This window comes from Zonotrichia leucophrys, chromosome 1 (genome assembly GCF_028769735.1).
Source record: "Zonotrichia leucophrys gambelii isolate GWCS_2022_RI chromosome 1, RI_Zleu_2.0, whole genome shotgun sequence".
NCBI classification, from domain to species: Eukaryota; Metazoa; Chordata; class Aves; order Passeriformes; family Passerellidae; genus Zonotrichia; species Zonotrichia leucophrys.
This window is the reverse complement of record NC_088169.1, coordinates 15,925,150-15,943,562: the sequence shown is the minus strand read 5'-3', so window position 1 is coordinate 15,943,562 and position 18,413 is coordinate 15,925,150. Positions and strand designations below refer to the sequence as shown.

Below are 18,413 nucleotides of genomic sequence, written 5' to 3'. Positions count from 1 at the left end.
AGGCAAGACATTTTTCTTCACAGCTGTTTAGTGAACTTTACTGGGAAGAGGTTTGACTTTGCTTTTTTAAGGACAAAGCAAATACTTTAAATACCAAAACAGTAACCTTGAGAGTGTATTAAACTGCCCTGAACTAAAGCCAAAACTTGCAAATGGTAACATCACATGAAAAGCAGCACATGAATTAACCTTGGGGATAAACAACCTTGAGTGTCCATATATGAGATACAACAGTACAGTACAAAAAGAATGTAAGTACATGTTGGTTAAATCATTTTGGATTATGAGAAATCACTTGCAAAAGCAATGAGATCAAGAAGAAAAGCCCACAAGTATTTTAAAAGGAATCCACACATTAATTCCTTTCACACAAACTGGTTTTGTGATATACAGTCTAGGATGGCACATCATTTTTTCTCTTAAATTATTTTAGGCATGATCATGTTTTCTACAAGGAGAAAAACCCAAACAACCAACAAACCCATCTTACTCTGAAAATCAAAGTGCCCAGTATTTCAACCTCCTAGCACATACTTTAAGCAAATCTCACCAGGCAATAAAAAGGAAGACAAGAGATTCAATACTGAGCCACTTGTCCTTCAAATGCTCTTTAGTCATTACCTTTACAGCAGCAGCAATAATGCCCACATTTTGGTCACCTAACACTCTCCCTGACAAAAAGATTCCTACAGTGTCTTCTCAGCTATTGTTTGCCTCATGCCTTTGATTTTTGGCAAAGGGATATAATTGAGCTCTGCAATTATTATTTTTTTGTGCCACAGAATTTTGCTCCTTGCTTGCAGAATTAGAAACAATTTAACAATATTCTCTCCTCTAGCAGTCAAGAGATGCAAAAAAAAATCCATTATGCAGGGTTGCTTGTTACAGCTTGGTCGGGGCAGACAGTGTGAAGTGCCTTGCTTGCACTGCCATCCTAGCAATTCTCCCAGCACTGGAGGATCCCACAGATCAAAGCTCAGATGCTGCCAGAGAACTACAGTTTGGGAAGGGGAACAGTGGCTGCAGTCACTGCCTGGTGTTGGCAGCATCCTTTTGGAGAACACCGTGGGAAAGAGCATTTTACTCTGGAACAGAGAGGTCAGAGTCTTCCTATCCCTAGGACTCCAGGACCAAGACATACATACAAACATGAATTAAGAGAGCATCATGACCACATCCACATTAATGATGCACTTTAGTAGCTGTTGTGCTTGTTACAAAATTGGCAAGTCCCACAAAAAGAGCCTCATTCTCTGCTGCAGGAGATCAAATGCCATCCATAGTGCTGTCTGTAACACACCCCACACATGCACAATCTTTACACCACATCATGTATTATCTTCTAGCAGACAACTCAAATAACAAACTTGGCCAAGACCACTCTATATATACTGCCTTCCTTGGGTATTAGTGCTCAAATGCCAATGCTTGACCACAGGTAATGACATCTGTCTGTGCCTGCCCATGCCCTACAACACATGACCCATTTGATACAATCTCTAATTAGAGTACATGCTACCTTTTCTATGGATTCCCCATCTCATACAGGGTGAAAAATACATTATGTACTGGTCAATATAAAGAATGACAACACTTTTTGCAACACTTGCCTCTGAAGTTAGAATGTATAAACTTAAAAAAAAAAAAACACAAAAAGAAAAATGTCTGGGAAGAAAGCAAGTGAATATTGGGAAGAATTCCCTATGCTTTAGACAAGAGGTGTAAAAAAACCTCACAAATATGAATTCTGAGCATTAATTTCCTCCTGTCTTCCATGTGAAACACTAAGAAATGGAGAGCCAAGCCCTAGAAGTGCATGACTGCTCAACAGCAACAGCCTTACAGCAAAAGCCACAACTGCTCAGCCTGTGGAGAAGGGTGAGGAGCAGCAAACACAGGTGTTCCCAGCTCCTTCCTTAGCTCCTCACACTGTGTTACCTCAGAGAAGTTAAAGTGTCAGATTCCCTCTCTATAAATTTGAAGAGTAATCCTTCTTTATCTCCCAAAGCAATTGCAAAGCTACTTTTAGTCACTACAGTGGCTTAGGACAAACGGGGAAATTAATTCCCTCTTATGCACCAGGTTTAGATGGTTTACCATCCACAAAGCAGCGGCTCCATACCAGATAATTAAGGTAAAAGTGTAATGAGCACCTGCATAACACCTTAATCACCGCTGATCTCACACTGAGCCCAGGGAAGTCAGTCGTGTGAAGCAGGAGCAGCCAGACCCACCCCAACACCTACACGGGAAGCCAAGAGCCAAGGTCACGACCACCAGCCTTGGCTCCAACACCTCAGGGTGCTGGGGAATTGATCCCATGCCAGGTGCTGCTCCCACACACTGCACAGCAACCTCCACCACATCTCACACACCCTTTTCATCCTCGGAAATGAAAACTTCTGTTCGCCCAGCAGCGAGGAGGGACCTTACCCAGAAGCCGTATCTATATAAGGGCTCTGCGTGCGGTGCTCACGCCCGATACCCGCTCAACCAGTTTGTGCCCGGGCTGGGCAGCACCGGCACAGGCAGGCCCAGGCACCGCCGAGCAGGAGCTTTACAAATCGCTGCTCTGCACTTCGGGGCACAGCCCGCCCGCCCGCCCCGGCAGCACCGCCGGCGGCCGGGGAAATCGCGGCGGCACAAAAGCCACCTCATGGCAAACACCTCCCGCCCCACAAAGGGCAAGGACGGGGATCGCCGGGAGCCGCGGGCGGGACCCGCTCCGCGTCCCCTCGGGAGCGGCCGCCCAGCGCCGGCACAGCCGCGGCTCCCACCGACAGCGGCCGCCCCATCCCTCCGAGATGGCGGCCGGACCCGGCGGCACCTGCCGGGGAGCGACCCCCGCCTGCCCCTGCCCGGGGCTCGGGCAGCGCCGGCGCCGGGCGGCGAGAGACGGGACGGGACAGCGCCGGGAGAAGCCGCGGGATGCGGGCAGAGGAGCCGCCGTCCCCCGGCACGTCGCGGGGCCGCGGCCCCATCCCTTACCTGTGGCCCGCGGGTGGCTCCGCGCAGCCCCCGGCTCCGCCATCTTCCCCGCCGGTGCCGCCACCGCGTCCCGCCGGGGCCGGCTGGGCTGGCTGCGCCCGCGGCCGCCGCACAGGCGCAGTGCCCGCCCCGGCACCTGACGGCGCGGCGGAGGGAGGGGAGCGAGGGCGGGCCGCGGCCGGGCCCTCACGGCGGGGCGGGCCCGCTGCCCAGGTGGGGCCGCGCCCCGCCCTCAGCGCTCCGGCGGCGGGGCTGCGCTCGGGCGGGGGCTGCTGAGCGGCGCTGCGGGGCCCGGGCACCTTCACTCGGGTTATCCCCCAGAGCCGAACAACGAGCGCTCTCCTGCTTTCCGGGCCGATCCGGCCGTTTTCCCAGATTTTTCCATCCAGGTGTTTGCGCCCGCTGTTTGCAGCCTCGTGCGGCCTCGGGTGAATCGATGGCGCCGGGGAAAGGCACAGCCGTGTCCTCCCCATCCGGCTGCGGTCCCGGTTCCCTTCGGGCCAGGCTGGCCCTGCAGCGGCAGGACCACTTTGTACTCGGTGTTAGAAGGGGAGAAATTAACATAATCTTTGTTTCTCCTGATCACTCGCATACTAGCGGTTTAACTCCCCTCTTCAAAATTTTAACACACACCTTGTGTGCTTCTTTTGCTCCCCCATTACTGGTTTCGTGTTTCCGGACCGTGTTGGGACACAGCAGCGCCAGGGGAGGGCACACAGCCCCAGGGCTTGCGGCGTTGGGGCAGCTCCTGCTCAAGACGTTGCCAGAATTGGGGTTATATGCCAAACCCCTTATTGACCCATCTTCACTGCCAATTTACCAAAATTTAAATGTAAGATAAATTTAACTCTTCCACTTTTTATTCTTACTCCTTTTGTTTTCTTCTTTTTGCCGAGCAATTATGTTTCCTTTATATTCTTCGCCTGAAAGTACAGACCATAGTCAATATGAGAGGAAGAAGGAGGACAGCATTTACTTTGGTTTTCCTGGTGTGTCTCCTATTTCCTATGAGGCAATTTTTCTGTTGGGGTGGTGGGCAGCAATTCTTCCATCTAGACATTGAAGTGTGTTGTCATATGTGGGTTCACACACCTCAATAAAAGTTTAGCCACAAAGATTTAGGGTTTCTGGTGTATATAGTAATAATTATTCCTAATGTTGCTTTATCAATGAAATATGTAATTTTCATTGCTTATAACTCTGCCACATTTTGAACGTGCCAAATGATGTTTTCATTTCAGCTGTTTCTCGCACTAACCCTATATCACGGGGATCCACTTATTATTCTACCTGTCTAAATATTAAATTGCACAGTTTTGGCCACATTACAGAAGGAAAACCCCACCTCTCTTACTGTAGCTGTTCCTCCTAATTTCCAGGGGCTCCTTTGGCAACAAAACCAAAAGAAGGAAGAATCTCCTGTGACAGTAATTAATCTTCAGCCTGTTGGCATCTGATGAACACATGGGAAAGAACAGCTGGTCTCAGTGCAAGATATATGGGCTTAGTGATGAGGAAAAGGAAACACAGAGGATGAATTTCCAGGACTGGGAAACAGGAGAGCAGAGAATGGATGTGAGGGATGAAAAGATGGAAGATTATGGCCAGAAACTGGAGAAAGGGGTATGAGGGAGGGAGGATATTCAGGCAGTGGCTGAAAGGAGATGGGGGCACTGGTGAATCTGCCCCGAGGAACAGGAGCCCACCAAGTGCTGGCTCTCAAGTGGTCATGAAGCCATAAGCACAGCATGTCACATGGAGAAAGAAGTATTCTCCTACAACTCTAATTTCCTCTGATAGTTGGTTCACAGCATTCAGACCTGCAGTCATGCCATGGAAAAAATATAAAAAGGAGATTTTAAAGAAAACTTAAGGAACTATACAGAAAATGTGAGACCTCCAAAGACAAAGCCCTCCCCTACAGTATTGTATGTTGTTTGTGATATGAATCACTTTTTAAATTACCTTTGCAGAGTGGTTTTTTCCACAAGACTCCTGCCTCATTCAATACAAGGATGTCTTTAATTAATGTATAGTTCTTCAATGTTTCTCTTCATTTTCATCATGTAAAGTGGAATCTTTCATGTCATATTCTCTGTACATTCTTCAAACCCTGCCTTGAAGGCAGGTTAATTAATTTCCATGATGACTTTCCTGTGGTAGTCTTATAACTCCTTCAAAACATTCATAAATTTAACTTTGTAGCAGCCTTCTTAGTAGTACTATTATCATATTTTGCACACAGGGAAGAGCTAAAGGAAGGTAATGTGTCTGGAGTTGTCTGTAGTGGTTTGTTAATTCTTTTATGTTGTGGAGACTGGCAGGTGGTTTTAAAGCAGGGAACAGTAGATTTAATACAGTGTGCATCCACCAGCACCTCAGAAACAAGAGCATAACTGTTCTTGCTTTGACTTTAAATACTTTATAGATTTTTAAGCACTAGATGTAGTGGGTTACTTAGGGTAATCTACAAAGCTTTGGTATGCACTTATACCTGGAGTCAGGAGCTAATTTCAGCATGTCTGTATATCCTTCTTTATGATAAATAGAAGAATTCTGGGACATTTTTTAATATTCAACCTTCAAAAAGGAAATTATGAACAGTTCAATTTTACCCATAGTTTACAGAACAAGATTATTTTCTTGACTATAGAAGCAAAAGGGGCCTTCCCAGCTGTGGTGGGACTACAGCCAGCATTTGCATGCTTAGAACTGGGGATTTCACCATGTTCCTCCCTAACTCTGCACAGCCCATCTTCCTTTAATGGCCCTTCCTCTCAGCAGAAGGAAAGGATCCTAGAGGTTGCACATCACCAGGAGCAATGGGAGGGTCCACTTCTGAGTGATAGGGAAGGGTTACACAACTCTTACACAGTCCTATAGTCTTTAGTTGCTGAGGTACTGGAAAATTTCTCCTCATGTCCTGGGCCAGGAGTGTGAATTATCACAGCACTGCCTGCAAGGGCAATGAGACAGCAGGGAGAAGCTGTGTGCTTGCTGGGCATTATCAGTCTCTGATCAGCAGCTCTCTGGCAGAAATTATAAAGCAGTGCAGGAATTTTCCCAGCACAGAACTTCATCTGTGCAAGGCACACATCGAGCACTCCATTTTGGAACGTGTTTATTGCAGATACTTTGGTTATTCTGCTTTCTTCATCTGAAGCCCAGTTTGTCCTGCTATGAATGAAGCTCTGGTAACACTTGTTCTAGATTGTTGAACAATTTTGAAGCATTGTTCTTTCTTTTAAGGTGTGTGGTGCACTGTTGAAATCAACACCATTTTGGATTTCTTTTGTGGAAAACATTTTCCGTCTCTTCCCACACATTTTGAGGAGATGCTTTATTTAAAAAGGTGCAGAAAGAGCACAAAGAGCAGATTGGTGGTGGTCAACCTAAGCCTGTGAAAATATCAGAGGTAAATCTGCAGAGAAGTAAATTCTTACAGTCAGCTCAGGATGCAGACAGAAAAAAAGCTGGAGAGAGTGATAATTTTGCCACCTTAACAGACATTCAGATAAAAACTGTCAAAAGTGTAAACTAAATTTTAGAATCTTGGCTTCTTTTCTCAGTGTTTTTGAGACAGTGGTATCTATGCAACCAAAGCCATCCCACCCTAGGAATGCTTCTGAAGGAAAACAGAACAGTCAGTCCTGAGCAAACTAGCCAAATTTACAGTGTTACAAATCTATGTTGGTCCACAGTTTTTTAATCAATAGCCAAGAATTTGAGTGCCCAAAAAAAAGTAAGGCAAGTAGAATGGCTCCCTGGGGTATTTCACTTGGAGCAACTAGCCCAGTGTCATGCAAACACTGCTTGTCAGAGATGGTAAATCCATTTCTCCCAGGCAGTATTTGTCTGCTTTAATTTCAAAATCATCCTTCCTTTGCTGAAACTTGGAAGTCCAGTGCCTCACAACCTCTGGATGAAATTCAGTGCTCAGACCGAAGTATTTTTACAAGCAGTGCAAAGCCATCTGAAGAGAAGTGCTCCTCTTCATCAGGTGTTCTCTGAGATAAACAGAACATGAGTCAGAAGTTAGACAGTATTTCAGCACATGCATCAGAAACTGAAGGTGGTGGGTATCAGTAAATATAGTTGTTCCTGATTGTTGAAATATTAACCCAGCATCTTAAGCATTCCCCTAAAATAGATTACAAGGTCAAGGTCACATAGGGGTAAGACAAGGGGCAATGGCTTTAAACTGAAAGAGGGCAAGTTTAGATCAGATATTAGGAAGAAATTCTTTCTGGTGAGGGTGGTGAGGTACATAGACACTGCCCAGAGGAGTTGTGGATGCTCTGTCCCTGGAAATACTCAAGGACAAGTTGGATGGAGATTTGAGCAGCCCAGTCTAGTGGAATGTGCCCCTGCTTACCACAGGAGGGTTGGACTAGATGAGCTCTAAAAGGTCTCTTCCAACTCAAACTATTCTATGGTTCTATGAAAGGGCAGAAACACTCATGGAGTAATTGACTGATAAGAAATCTTCCTCATGAGAGATCAATCTTACATAAAAAAATCATGGACACTGAGTCAATAAACTATTGAGGACCATTGTGATAACAGAGAAAATCTTTTTTTCCAGTAACTTGAAATCTTTCTAAGGAATGTGTTGGTGGTAGCAGTCTTGAAGGTAGAAACCAACAGCAAAGTGGTGCTCTCTTTCAAAACTACAGTTTTGAAATCAGAACTCACAGTTGTATTTCTGAAGGACTTCTACCTTTTAGTCAAAAATATTTTAATAAAAAATAGTTGAATTTGCCCAGGTGAAATGGCTTCAATTTCTGTTTATCTCTCACTGTTTAAGAAGTCACAGGTACTCACAGGCATCTTCTCCTGATTGAAGAGCAGGAGCAATGTGCAACTCAGTCTGGAAAAGCTTGAACTACATCTGTCTGCTTTATTTTTGTGTATACATATATCAAGAACTGTCATTCAGTGAGTAATATCAGCCTAGTGTTAAAATAATTTTTAAGATGAATCATAATGGATTGCTTTTTTATTTGTTATTTGACATGTGAAAAGTGTGTTCTTTCTCCTTCGTTTTTAAGTAGATTTTTTTTAACATTGTTAAATGTTAAATTGATAAATCACATACCCCAATATCCTATGCCATATGTGCTTTTTTGTACTCTCCAAATGCCTTGAACCAGGGGCATATTTTCACTTGCCTCACACTTTTCACTTTTATCCTTTGAAGTTCAGTCATAGCTATTTGATTTGGAAAAGGTTGGCAGTAACAGGGTTGATCTTCACAAAAATAAGTGAAAATAGAGCAGGAGAGGAACTCTCTCATCACCTTGTCTTTTGTTATTTGCTGACAGCAGAGGCATTTCAAGTCATGTACAAACATAGCCCTGTATACACACCCTGCTTTGCTGAGTGTGGTTATGGGATCAACAGTAGTGGAATGCAGTACAAACCTATTTCACATTGATTTAAACTGATTTAAACTGATTATTTTGGCATCAATATTTCATTGAAAGGGTGGTATTTATTATTTCTCCAGTTCTCCTGTAAATAAATCCTTAAATATCTGCCACCAAATGCCTGCTATTCCCCTCCAGATTCAAAACCTTGTGAGCCATGAATCTTAGGAGCTGTGTTACTAATTGCTTTGCAGATTTGTGGGCAGGTATCATTGGGCAATAAGAACAAGTAAGATTGTAATGAGTTTTGGATTGCTTTTGAATCTGGGATGCAACTAAAGGTTATTTACTGCAGTATTAGGCAAAGAAAAGGCAAAAGCTCTGTCAGCTTTTCATGCTTTAAGAGGATGTGACAGTCTTACCTTTGCTGGGGGAAGCAGGAGAAGATAGGTCTTGCTTTGGAAAGGAAGAATGTCTGCCCTGCAGCCATAGAAATATTTTTCTGTTTCTCTTCACCACCTGTGAAGTGAGTGATATTTGCCTGAAGGATTTGCAGTTATTTGTAGTACTTTTGTTCAACTGCACCAGGATACTTTGCCAGGAAGTGGAATATTCTTCCCTCAGCAATACCTCAACTGAACATGCAGGAGAGGATTATCTTATATAGGAGAGACGCTTGGACAGGAATGTTCCTACCTCAGACTGATAATGCACTGCTCTCAAGTTTATGGAATATCAAACCCTAAAATGTTTCTACCCTGATTGAATGCCTAAAATAGCCTTAAACTAATTAAGTTTAGCTATCATTGAATAATAATTATACTGCATCAGATGTCAGTCAGTCATTAGAGAATTAGTTTTTTATTTTTTTGGTTAAACTATCATCCCAAGTATGATAAATTCAGTCTCTTTGAAGAGAAGGGAAATCGTGACTATCCTGGTGTTGCGGTGTGTTTTAAACTTTCAGGTCCCTTCCCCAGGTGTGCCAATACCCTCTTCCCCTCCCGCCCTCGCCCCCTTGCTGAGTGAGTCCTGTCAATCAGGCTTACCATTCCAACAAGGCGTCGTGTGGTTGGTCAAGTTCAAAGGATGCCCCTCAGGCCTGGGGGTCATTGGCCTGTCTAGCTGTCATTCTCCCCTGAGACCCTGCCCCTCCCACCTGGTTGGTGGCTCACCTGTACCCCCCCCTCCCCCTGCCCCGGGAGCTTAAAAGGTGAATCAGGCCATGCGGCCGCTATTCTGTTGGAGCTCTTCCCAAGATGCAGACCTCTGTAACCATGGAATAAACCTCTGGATATTAAACCCTCCAGCAGAATCCTCTCCTTTTTCTCTTCACCATTGCCTGAAGCTTTCCTCCTGAGGTAAACGGAGTTCCTAACAAGCCTGGACTTGTTTAGTGCCCAGCTGCAGCCACCAGCAAGCTAAAGGTGTCTCTGGGGTGAAGCACCACAGATGCCGCCTTCGGCCTGGCAGCGAGGGTCAGACTGGCCCAGGCACAATCTAACTGGTAATATTGGGATTCATATTCCAATACCCTGGGGATGCAAAACCTCTGCAACATATAGACCAGGTCGTCCAAGCAGTCATGTGGTCTTGAGAGCACAGAACTTTATGGGCAGCACTGCAAGTGCACAGCCAGAGTGCCTCACAGTCACAGTGAGACATTTGCTCTGTGCTCACCACTCCCTAAATGCCTGCCAGGTCCAGTGCCTCAGCCTCTCTGGGAGAGACATGGTAATTCTAGGAGAGAAGTCTGTGTGCTATAGGTCTGCTTTCATAACTAATTTTCAGTGATTTATTAAATCATAAACATTCATGAATTTTTACCTTTTAGGAATCGATGACGGATGCAGATATAATTTAAGGAAATACGTAATATCTGCCCAGCATAGGGAAGTAGAAGTCAAATTCCGTTTGCTTTTATTGAAAGAGAGAGAAAGAACTTTGTAAAAAAATGAGGATTTTATTTACTCTTATAATCAATTTTTCATTCTTCCTTAAATTCCACAGACAAGGGTTGTGCCATGTGACTTGGCACACTCAGACACAGAGGCAGCAATGCTGGTCCCAGTGATTCTGTGGCTGCTTCAAAGCATGGTAAATCAGACTGTGCCTGCAGATGGTTACAGTATGAAGGCCTCCTGGTTATTAAAATGAAATCAATAATTTTTAAGCAAGCAATATTTGAAAAATGGTTGAGCAGAATTTGAAATCAATTAGTATAAAATATTACACCAGGCATTTTGACACAAAAGTGGAGGGTCTATTGATAAAACTTGTTCATCAGGAATGAAATGGATTTTCAGACTGAGTTACACTGCCTTCAACACAGCTACAACAAATTACTCAGTCTGTCTCTGAAGAGAAAAATCGGTTACTGCATTTTATAATGTGTAAACATTCCATAAAAAATCCTAACTAGATATGCTAAAAAGATAAAATGACAGCTTCAAGGAATCTCATGGAGCTGCATTTAGATAGTTGTCATGTGTTTCAAACTTAACTAAACATCAGATATAAACCAAACATTAGTTTAATTTCACAGGTTAAAGGTCACTCCATTTTCTGCCTCCCTGCCAATCCAATCATGGAACATGCTGCTTCCTCTAGATTTGAATTTTATAGGAATTACAACTCAGCAAACACAGTGTATGCTTTTGGTACATGTCTATAAACCTCTGTAGCCAACATAAGAGAGACTATTTTAAATTTAAAAAAAAAAATTTAAAATGCTAAAAATTGAATAAAAATAGGCATGAGAGATTCTGTGGAAATAGTGTTGAGGATGATTCGAAATGCATAATGCTGTTTTTGTAGCCATTTTGTTTATTTTCTGAATTCTAGCTTTTTAGCTTTCCCTCTCCCCCCACTGAAAATCAGAATTACACCTAGCATGTATTTTCTAAATTCCCTCTTTTATATATATTTACTGCATATTATAACGTTCTTGTTTTTAAAATAATTTGTGATATTTTTGAGAGAAGTTATTTACTCTGTCTTCAAGCTCAATTTGAGGATACAACCTGTTTTAACTATCACAATTAATTAGGGAAAATTATGATGGCTAAAACCAGTGTTTCTATTCTATGAGAATTCTGACATTTCAGAATTTCTTTTTATTTCAAATCAAAGTAATGGAAATTACTTTCTTGAAGTTAAAAGTATTTAATAATTCTACACATTTCTTCTACATATAAGAAAACTATGGCGAAGTTTTCATAGCACTCTTGCATATCTTCTCACTGCAGTGTAGAGGTCTGTTAGCACATTTAGGAATAGGTCTGACAATGTTATATCTCCATATTTATAGAGGAGCTAAAGGTACTTATTTTCTTTTCCAATTGACATGACAGACATCTACAGCCCTGTCTAATTCCAACTCCCAGACTCTCTTGGATACTCCAGTACAGGACTGTGGGTTTTCTAACTTTTTCTTTACAATCTTTACTTTAACATGATTCCTGCTATTCACACCATCCCTTTCTTTTCTCTGAAGTCATTAATGTATAATGGCTGTTTTGCCATATTTTTTTCTCCTCTGTATTTCCTAAATTATGCATGTAATTCCATTCTATTATTCCAGCCACAATTGCTAATCCTCCACAGGTATCTGTGTTAGTTAGTTTTGCATTCTGACACAGTAGTTTTGGATCCTCTGTCTTGTTTTACCAATCCAATGTCTTCATGCTGGCCACCACGAGAGGCCAAATTTTAGCCAGCAGTTTCCCACTCCATAAATCAGTATTGGCACTTTCATTCCTCTGACCTTTTGATATTCCTTTCTCACTACATTATCATCATGCAGATTACATGAACCTTTCCCAGCTTTGTTCCCTACTTTAAAATTTAAGCTTTTATCAATCAAATTAGCCTTGATCCCAGTTCAGACCTCAAACTACTCTGTGTGTGCATGCATGTATGATCCTCTTCCAAGAATGTTTCCCAATGGCAGACCAACCTTAAGCCTTTCACTATCAAGTTGCACTTTCCCTCTAAATCTTTAAAAACCAAAATAATTCCATTCAATTTTATTGATATTGTATTAATCACATTTAACTGGGTTATAATTTCAGACATTTTTCTATGTCTTCCTGCTAGCTGCCAATTGCTTCTGCAGTTGGAGCAATTTTCCTATGTTTATTCATAAGTCTTGACCTACTGGAACAAAAGTGTGCAAGAGTCAGAATGATCATCTCTTATATGTGATTTAGATTAGCCAAACTAAAAAAACGTATTTTAATGTCCTAAGTAAACCATTCCCACTTGACAGACACAAAACCACCCATAGTGGGAGGCACTTGGTGTCAAAACCAGGAAACCAGGAATGCCAAAGCCCAGCTGGAGCTGACTGCCAAGGGGCGCTGGTTGGAACAAAGCAGATTATGGAGATTGCTAATTGGAAAAGCAAGTTCAGGGAAAATGGACTTCTACTGACAGAGGCCCCTTGTGACAACAGGTATTAACCAAAAAGCTGATGAACTCAGGGCCTTTCTTTGCCTTTTTCTTCAGAGCCAAAGCCAAAGCTCCTCAATTCCTGCCTGTACAGACATAACTGGGAGGGAATTGGGCAGCCAGCAATGCAAGAGCAAGAGGTTAGAGAAGCTCTGTGTCTTCAGATCCATTGAGCTGGATGGGAATCACCCCAAGATTACTGGGAGACCGGGTGGGCCTGACTGTGAAGCCACCATCAGTCCTCACCCTTAAAAAAAGGCAAGAAGGAAGACAGGAGTCACAGAATCACAGGATGGTCTGGGTTGGAAGGGGTTGAGGGTTGCCCTCAGCCACATCTCAGTCAATGGAAAGATCAGGGAGCACATAATCAGCAGAGTCAGCCCAGGAAGGCAAACCATGCTTGCTGCAGTGCCTGCAGTGATGAAATGTCTGGCCCCGTGGGCAAGAGCAGAGTGGTGGCTGCAACATGCCTTGGTTTGAAAATGGCTTTGACAACACCTTCCCCACCCTTCCCCTCTGGAACCAGCAGAAGTGTGGACTGGACAAACCACCTGTTTGGATGAACTGGAAGCTGCAAGGGTAGCAATCACTAACTCAATATCTGATTGGTAATCAGTAAAGCAGCCTGGGATCAATACTGGCGCCCATATCCAAGAGCTTCTGAGCAGGTAACACTTGGGGAGCAGCTGCTGGTTCAACCCAGAAGGACCCTGAAAAGCTCAAGGATCAGCCAGAGACATCATGATTCTTTTAAGAAGGATGAAGTTCTGCCCTGGCATGGAATTGCCCCATGTATGGGTGCAGAGTGGGAAGTGGCTGGCAAGGGCACATCCTGTGGGGTACAGCACAGGAACCCATGGATCTTCTGGAAGGAGCTTCTCATGGGGTGCATTAGAGGCACGGCCAGCACATCAGGGGAATTTGCTGATTGTCTCTGCTGGGTATTGGTAAAGCCATGCCTGAAATAGTTTTGGATACCTCTGATCAGGACAGACAGGGCAAGATTAGAGAGTGTTCAGTGGAGGGCTGGTAAGAAAGTTATTGAGGAGAGGCTGAAGGCATTGGACTCAGCTGGTAGAAAGGAAGCTCTGAAGTAACATAACATCAGCCTGCAAGTGTCTGAAGGATCATTAGAAAAGTGTCAGAGACAAACTTCTTATCATTGCCAGTGGGTCTAACAGAGCAATTGGCTCAGTTTAAAACTTGGGAGGTTCAGACCGAGCATGAGAAAATAAAATCAATGAGTAGCTGGGCAGTAGAACAGCTTGTCCAAAGGAGTGGAGGAATCTCTGTCACTGAGGCTTTTCATGACTCAGGTAAAGCCAAGATTGACATAGTCTAGTGCTGACCTGGTCCAACTGAAAAGCAGCCTTCAGAGGTGCCTTTCAACCAACATTTCAATGATCTTGCAGCAGGTCTCAGGTCTTCACATCTTATTAATGAAGCCTATTATTAAAATAATGTATTTATTAACTTGTTTGGTTTCAGGAGTGGTAGTAAAAGATTGTCACCCAGCCTGTTTGGAGAGGCAAGGCTCAATATATGGGAACACCTTGGTGAGTTGCCTAACTGGGACAACACCTCTCACCAACCTACTTAGTGGAGTTGGAAATGCAGCAAGAGACTTCCGCTAAGGAATGGCTTTCATGTCACACTTCTGCTCCACATCCCCTTGCCCTGGCATCCTTTTGCCTTTCCAACTGAGATGACTTATGCCTCTACCACATTAAAACATTAATATAAACTCAGCTGCACCTTCCAACATGTCTGAAACAATAGCAGTTAGCCTCTCTCTGGCCTTCTGTTATCAAATCAGTATCCAACTTCTTTGTTCTGTAGAAAATTATTTGGTATAAATAGACATATTCTGTAATGAATTATATTGATTCCATAGCACTCTACCCAGTAGATTCCCTGACTGATCTTACCACCAAGAGAACTTGCTTTTACTTGTTTTTTGGGGAGCAGTAACTTGCTTGTTTTCTGTTTAGAACTGTGAATCTTTTACTCCCTATTCTCAGAGGGTAGTATAGATGCCATACATCTCAATCCTTTCTTGTATTGTGGGTTTGATTTGGGTCCAGTATTCAAAGTTTCAGTGGAGAAATGGTAGGACGTGATGTATCTAAACAGGAGGAGCAGAGCAGCCATACTTGGAGAAATTAAAACTAGAATGTATCTGATGGAATACACCTAACCCACATGGAAGATAAAATAATGTAACTTTACAGAAGTTTCACAGAGCTGCATTTAGATATTTGTCATGCATGTCAAAACTTGAGTAAACATATGATATTAATCAAGCATTGACTTACCTTAATTGCAAAGGTTAAAGTTTACTGTCACATATAACTAAGGATGAGGTTTTTTCCTCCCTGCAAATCCTGCAATCCATCGAATATGTTGCTTCTTCTAGATTTGAATTATGTAAGTTATAACAGCATAGAGCTGGCTGATGTCACTGTCAGGTCACCCTCACTAATCTCTGAAAAGTGCCAGTGATCATAGGAGGTTCCTAGGGACTGGGAAAAGACAAATGTCACTGCTTTCTTCAAGAAGGGCAAAAAGGAGGATCCAAGAACCTACAGGGCAGCCAGCGTCACCTCAGAGCCTGGGGAAGTGATGCTGTGAATGATTTCCAAACACATGAAGGAGAGCAAGCTGTAGGGGAGCTTGAGGATTGATTTACGAAGTGGAGATCATGCCTCCCTATGATGAGATCATAAAAGTGACCTGGTGGAGGAAGGGAGAGCAGGGGGTGTTATCTATGCTGGCTTTCAATGCTGTCTCTCATAACATCCTTGTAGAGAAACTGATAAAATATGTAAAACATCAATGGACAGTGGGGTGGACTGGAAACTGACTGAACTGCTGGACTCAAAGGGTTGTGATTAGAGGCATGATTGAGGTCAGTCACTTGTGCTGTAACCCTGGAGTTAATGCTGCATAACATCTTCATTAGTGGCCTGGATGATGAGACAGACTGCACCCTCTGCAGATGACACAAAGCTGGGAGGAGCAGGTGATACATCTGATGAGTGTGCTTCCATTCAAAGGGACTCTGACTGGAGAAATGAGTCAACAGAATCCTTGTGAAGTTTAAGAAAGGGAAATGCCAAGTCCTGCACCTGGGGAAAAGAAGTACCTGAGGATGGACTGAAACACTATACCTGACCTCCTTTTTTCTTTTGTTGAAGTCCAAGTAGTAGAAATCTCCTTTTACCTGCCCTTGTCACATGCAGTACCTGATCCAGTAGTTCAGTAAAAGCTGCCGCTGTTTGAACCACTGGTGACTGCTGTGGGTACTTGGCCATGAAGGGCTCTTCAACTTCTGACACTTAGAAGATTGAACTGAAGACTCTTTTGTCTTAAATATTGCAGAGAGAGAACTCCCTAAAAGACTTTAGGGGTTGCTAACACCAAGGCAGTGCCAAAAAAATAGGGCTTTGGATTAGATAATAGAGTAGTTTGAATTAGAAGGGAACTTTAAGATAATCTATTCCAACACCCGCCCTCCCCCTACAATAAGCAGAGAATTCCTCAGCTAGACCAGATTGCTCAGAGCCCTGTCCAACCTGGAATGTTTCTAGGGATGAAGCATCCAACACCTCTCTGGGCAAACTGTTCCAGATTCACCACCCACTGCCAACACAAAACTTCTGCTTTATAACTGGTTTAAAACTAAATTCTTTCAGTTTAGAACAGTTATGCCTTGTCCTATTGCAACAGGCCCTGCTAAAAGTTCACCCCTACCTTTCTTTTAAGCCCCTTCTAACACTAGAAGGCTGCCAGAAACTGTCCCCAGAGTATTCTCTCCTCCACACTGAACAGCCCCAACTCTCTCCACCTTTATTCATAAGGAGAGGTACTTCAGCCCTGGGATTGTGCCCTCCCATGGACCAACAGGTCCATGTCTTTCCCGTGCTGGGGATCCCAGAGCTGGATCCAAGTGGGATCTCACAAGAGCAGAGAGGCAAAATTCTCTCCCTCTCAGTTCTGCCCATGCTGCTTTTGGATTCAGCCCAGGACATGGTTGTTTTTCTGAGCTGCAAGTTGCACATTGCCCATTTGCATCCAGCTTTCCACCCTCAAGTATCCCCAAGTCCTTCTCAGCAGGACTACTCTCAACCTGTTCATCCTCCAGCCTCTGTTGATACCGGGGGTTGCCTCAGGCCAGGTGCAACCCTTTGCATTTGATCTTCTAAAACCTCATGAGATTCCCACAGGCCACTGCTTGAGCTTGTCCAGGTCCCTCTGGATGCCATCCCATCCTTCAGGTGTGGCAACCCCACCACTCAGCTTGGTGTCACCTGCAAACCCACAAACTCACCATGTCATCGATGCAGACATTAAACAGCAGTGACCCTGAGGGACAGCCCTTGACATGGTTCTCCATCTGGCACTGAGCCCCTGAACACTGCCCTGGAGATGTGACGTTCCAACACATTTCCCATCCACCAAAGTCCTCCCATCAAATCCAGATAGACACAGAAAGGGAGTTTAAAACAGGGCTGGGGCAGAGTCTCAGAATAACAACAATTAAATTATTCCAGTGGTTGCACTTATTTCCTCAGAAAGCACCTCCTTAGAAGAAAGGCTGCAAGCTAATTAAATAAAAGGATGAACAAGTGATCCTACAGAATGAACACTCAGACTGATTATAGGCTTAAGAAAAATACTTTGCTTAAACATGAACTTAAAAATAGCCCCAGAACCTCAGCTCAAGCAAGTACACCTTTGAAAGTCCTCCTGGCAAGAGAAATGTCCCACCCCTGTGCCAGAATTTACTCTTCTGAGCTGGGATTCAGTAGATATAAATTGTACCTTTGAAGCTTAGCTCTAAGACTTCCAAAGACTTTCAAATCAATCAATCTATCTATCTATCTATCTATCTATCTATCTATCTATCTATCTACCTATCTATCATCTATGGTTATGACAGTAACCAGTACCACAGTGTGTGGTGCAGTTTTCAGTAATTACAGGCACTTCTAATTGTGCTGAAGGTAAAAGCTGGTTTAAAAAGAAAATGAAAAAAGAGAACCTCTACATTTTTTATGCAATACTTCCCATTTGTATTTTTCCATTTCTGCTCAGTCAATCGCTCAGTTACCTTCTCTAACAGAGAGGTGAGTCAGGAGTTCTCCGATCCTCGGAGTCAAGTTCTAATCTTGTGATTCAGATCAAATGCTTCAACAGCCCAGCAGTGTACAAAAAATCATGCACCAGATGCCTGGTTCAGACTGCAGTGAAGAACACTGTTATGCTGGCACTGCATCCGAAGCACTGTGTCCATTCTGGGGCTCCCCAACATGAGAAAAATGAGCAGCAGATTCCTGAAGGAACTGGAGCACATGATACTGGGGAGACATTCATATACCTGGGCTTGCTCAGCCCAGAGAAAAGAATGATGAGGGAAAATCTTACTCTTTTCTGCAGCTACATAATTGAGGTGGAGGGGAAGAGTGAGCCAGACTCTTCTTGGCTGCATGTCATGGGCGGACAAGAGGCCATGGACACAACCCAGGGCACAAGACGTTCCAATGAGATGCAAGGAAGTTATTTGTTTTCAAACTCTGGAACAGATTTCCCAGAGAGGCTGTG

At 43.7% G+C, this 18,413-nt stretch overlaps 1 protein-coding gene across 6 annotated transcripts in view; it reads right to left on the bottom strand.

Moving 5' to 3' along the window:
* MAP7D2 (MAP7 domain containing 2) overlaps positions 1-3,202 on the bottom strand; it is an 84,221-nt gene extending 81,019 nt beyond the window's left edge. For all 6 annotated transcript variants that reach the window (XM_064707427.1, XM_064707442.1, XM_064707451.1 and 3 more), the window contains exon 1: positions 2,989-3,202. In XM_064707427.1, the coding sequence (XP_064563497.1) occupies positions 2,989-3,031 (43 nt within the window). In that variant the 5' untranslated portion in view covers positions 3,032-3,202. The remainder of the gene's footprint in view (positions 1-2,988) is intronic.
* Between the last annotated feature and the right edge of the window lie 15,211 nt (positions 3,203-18,413).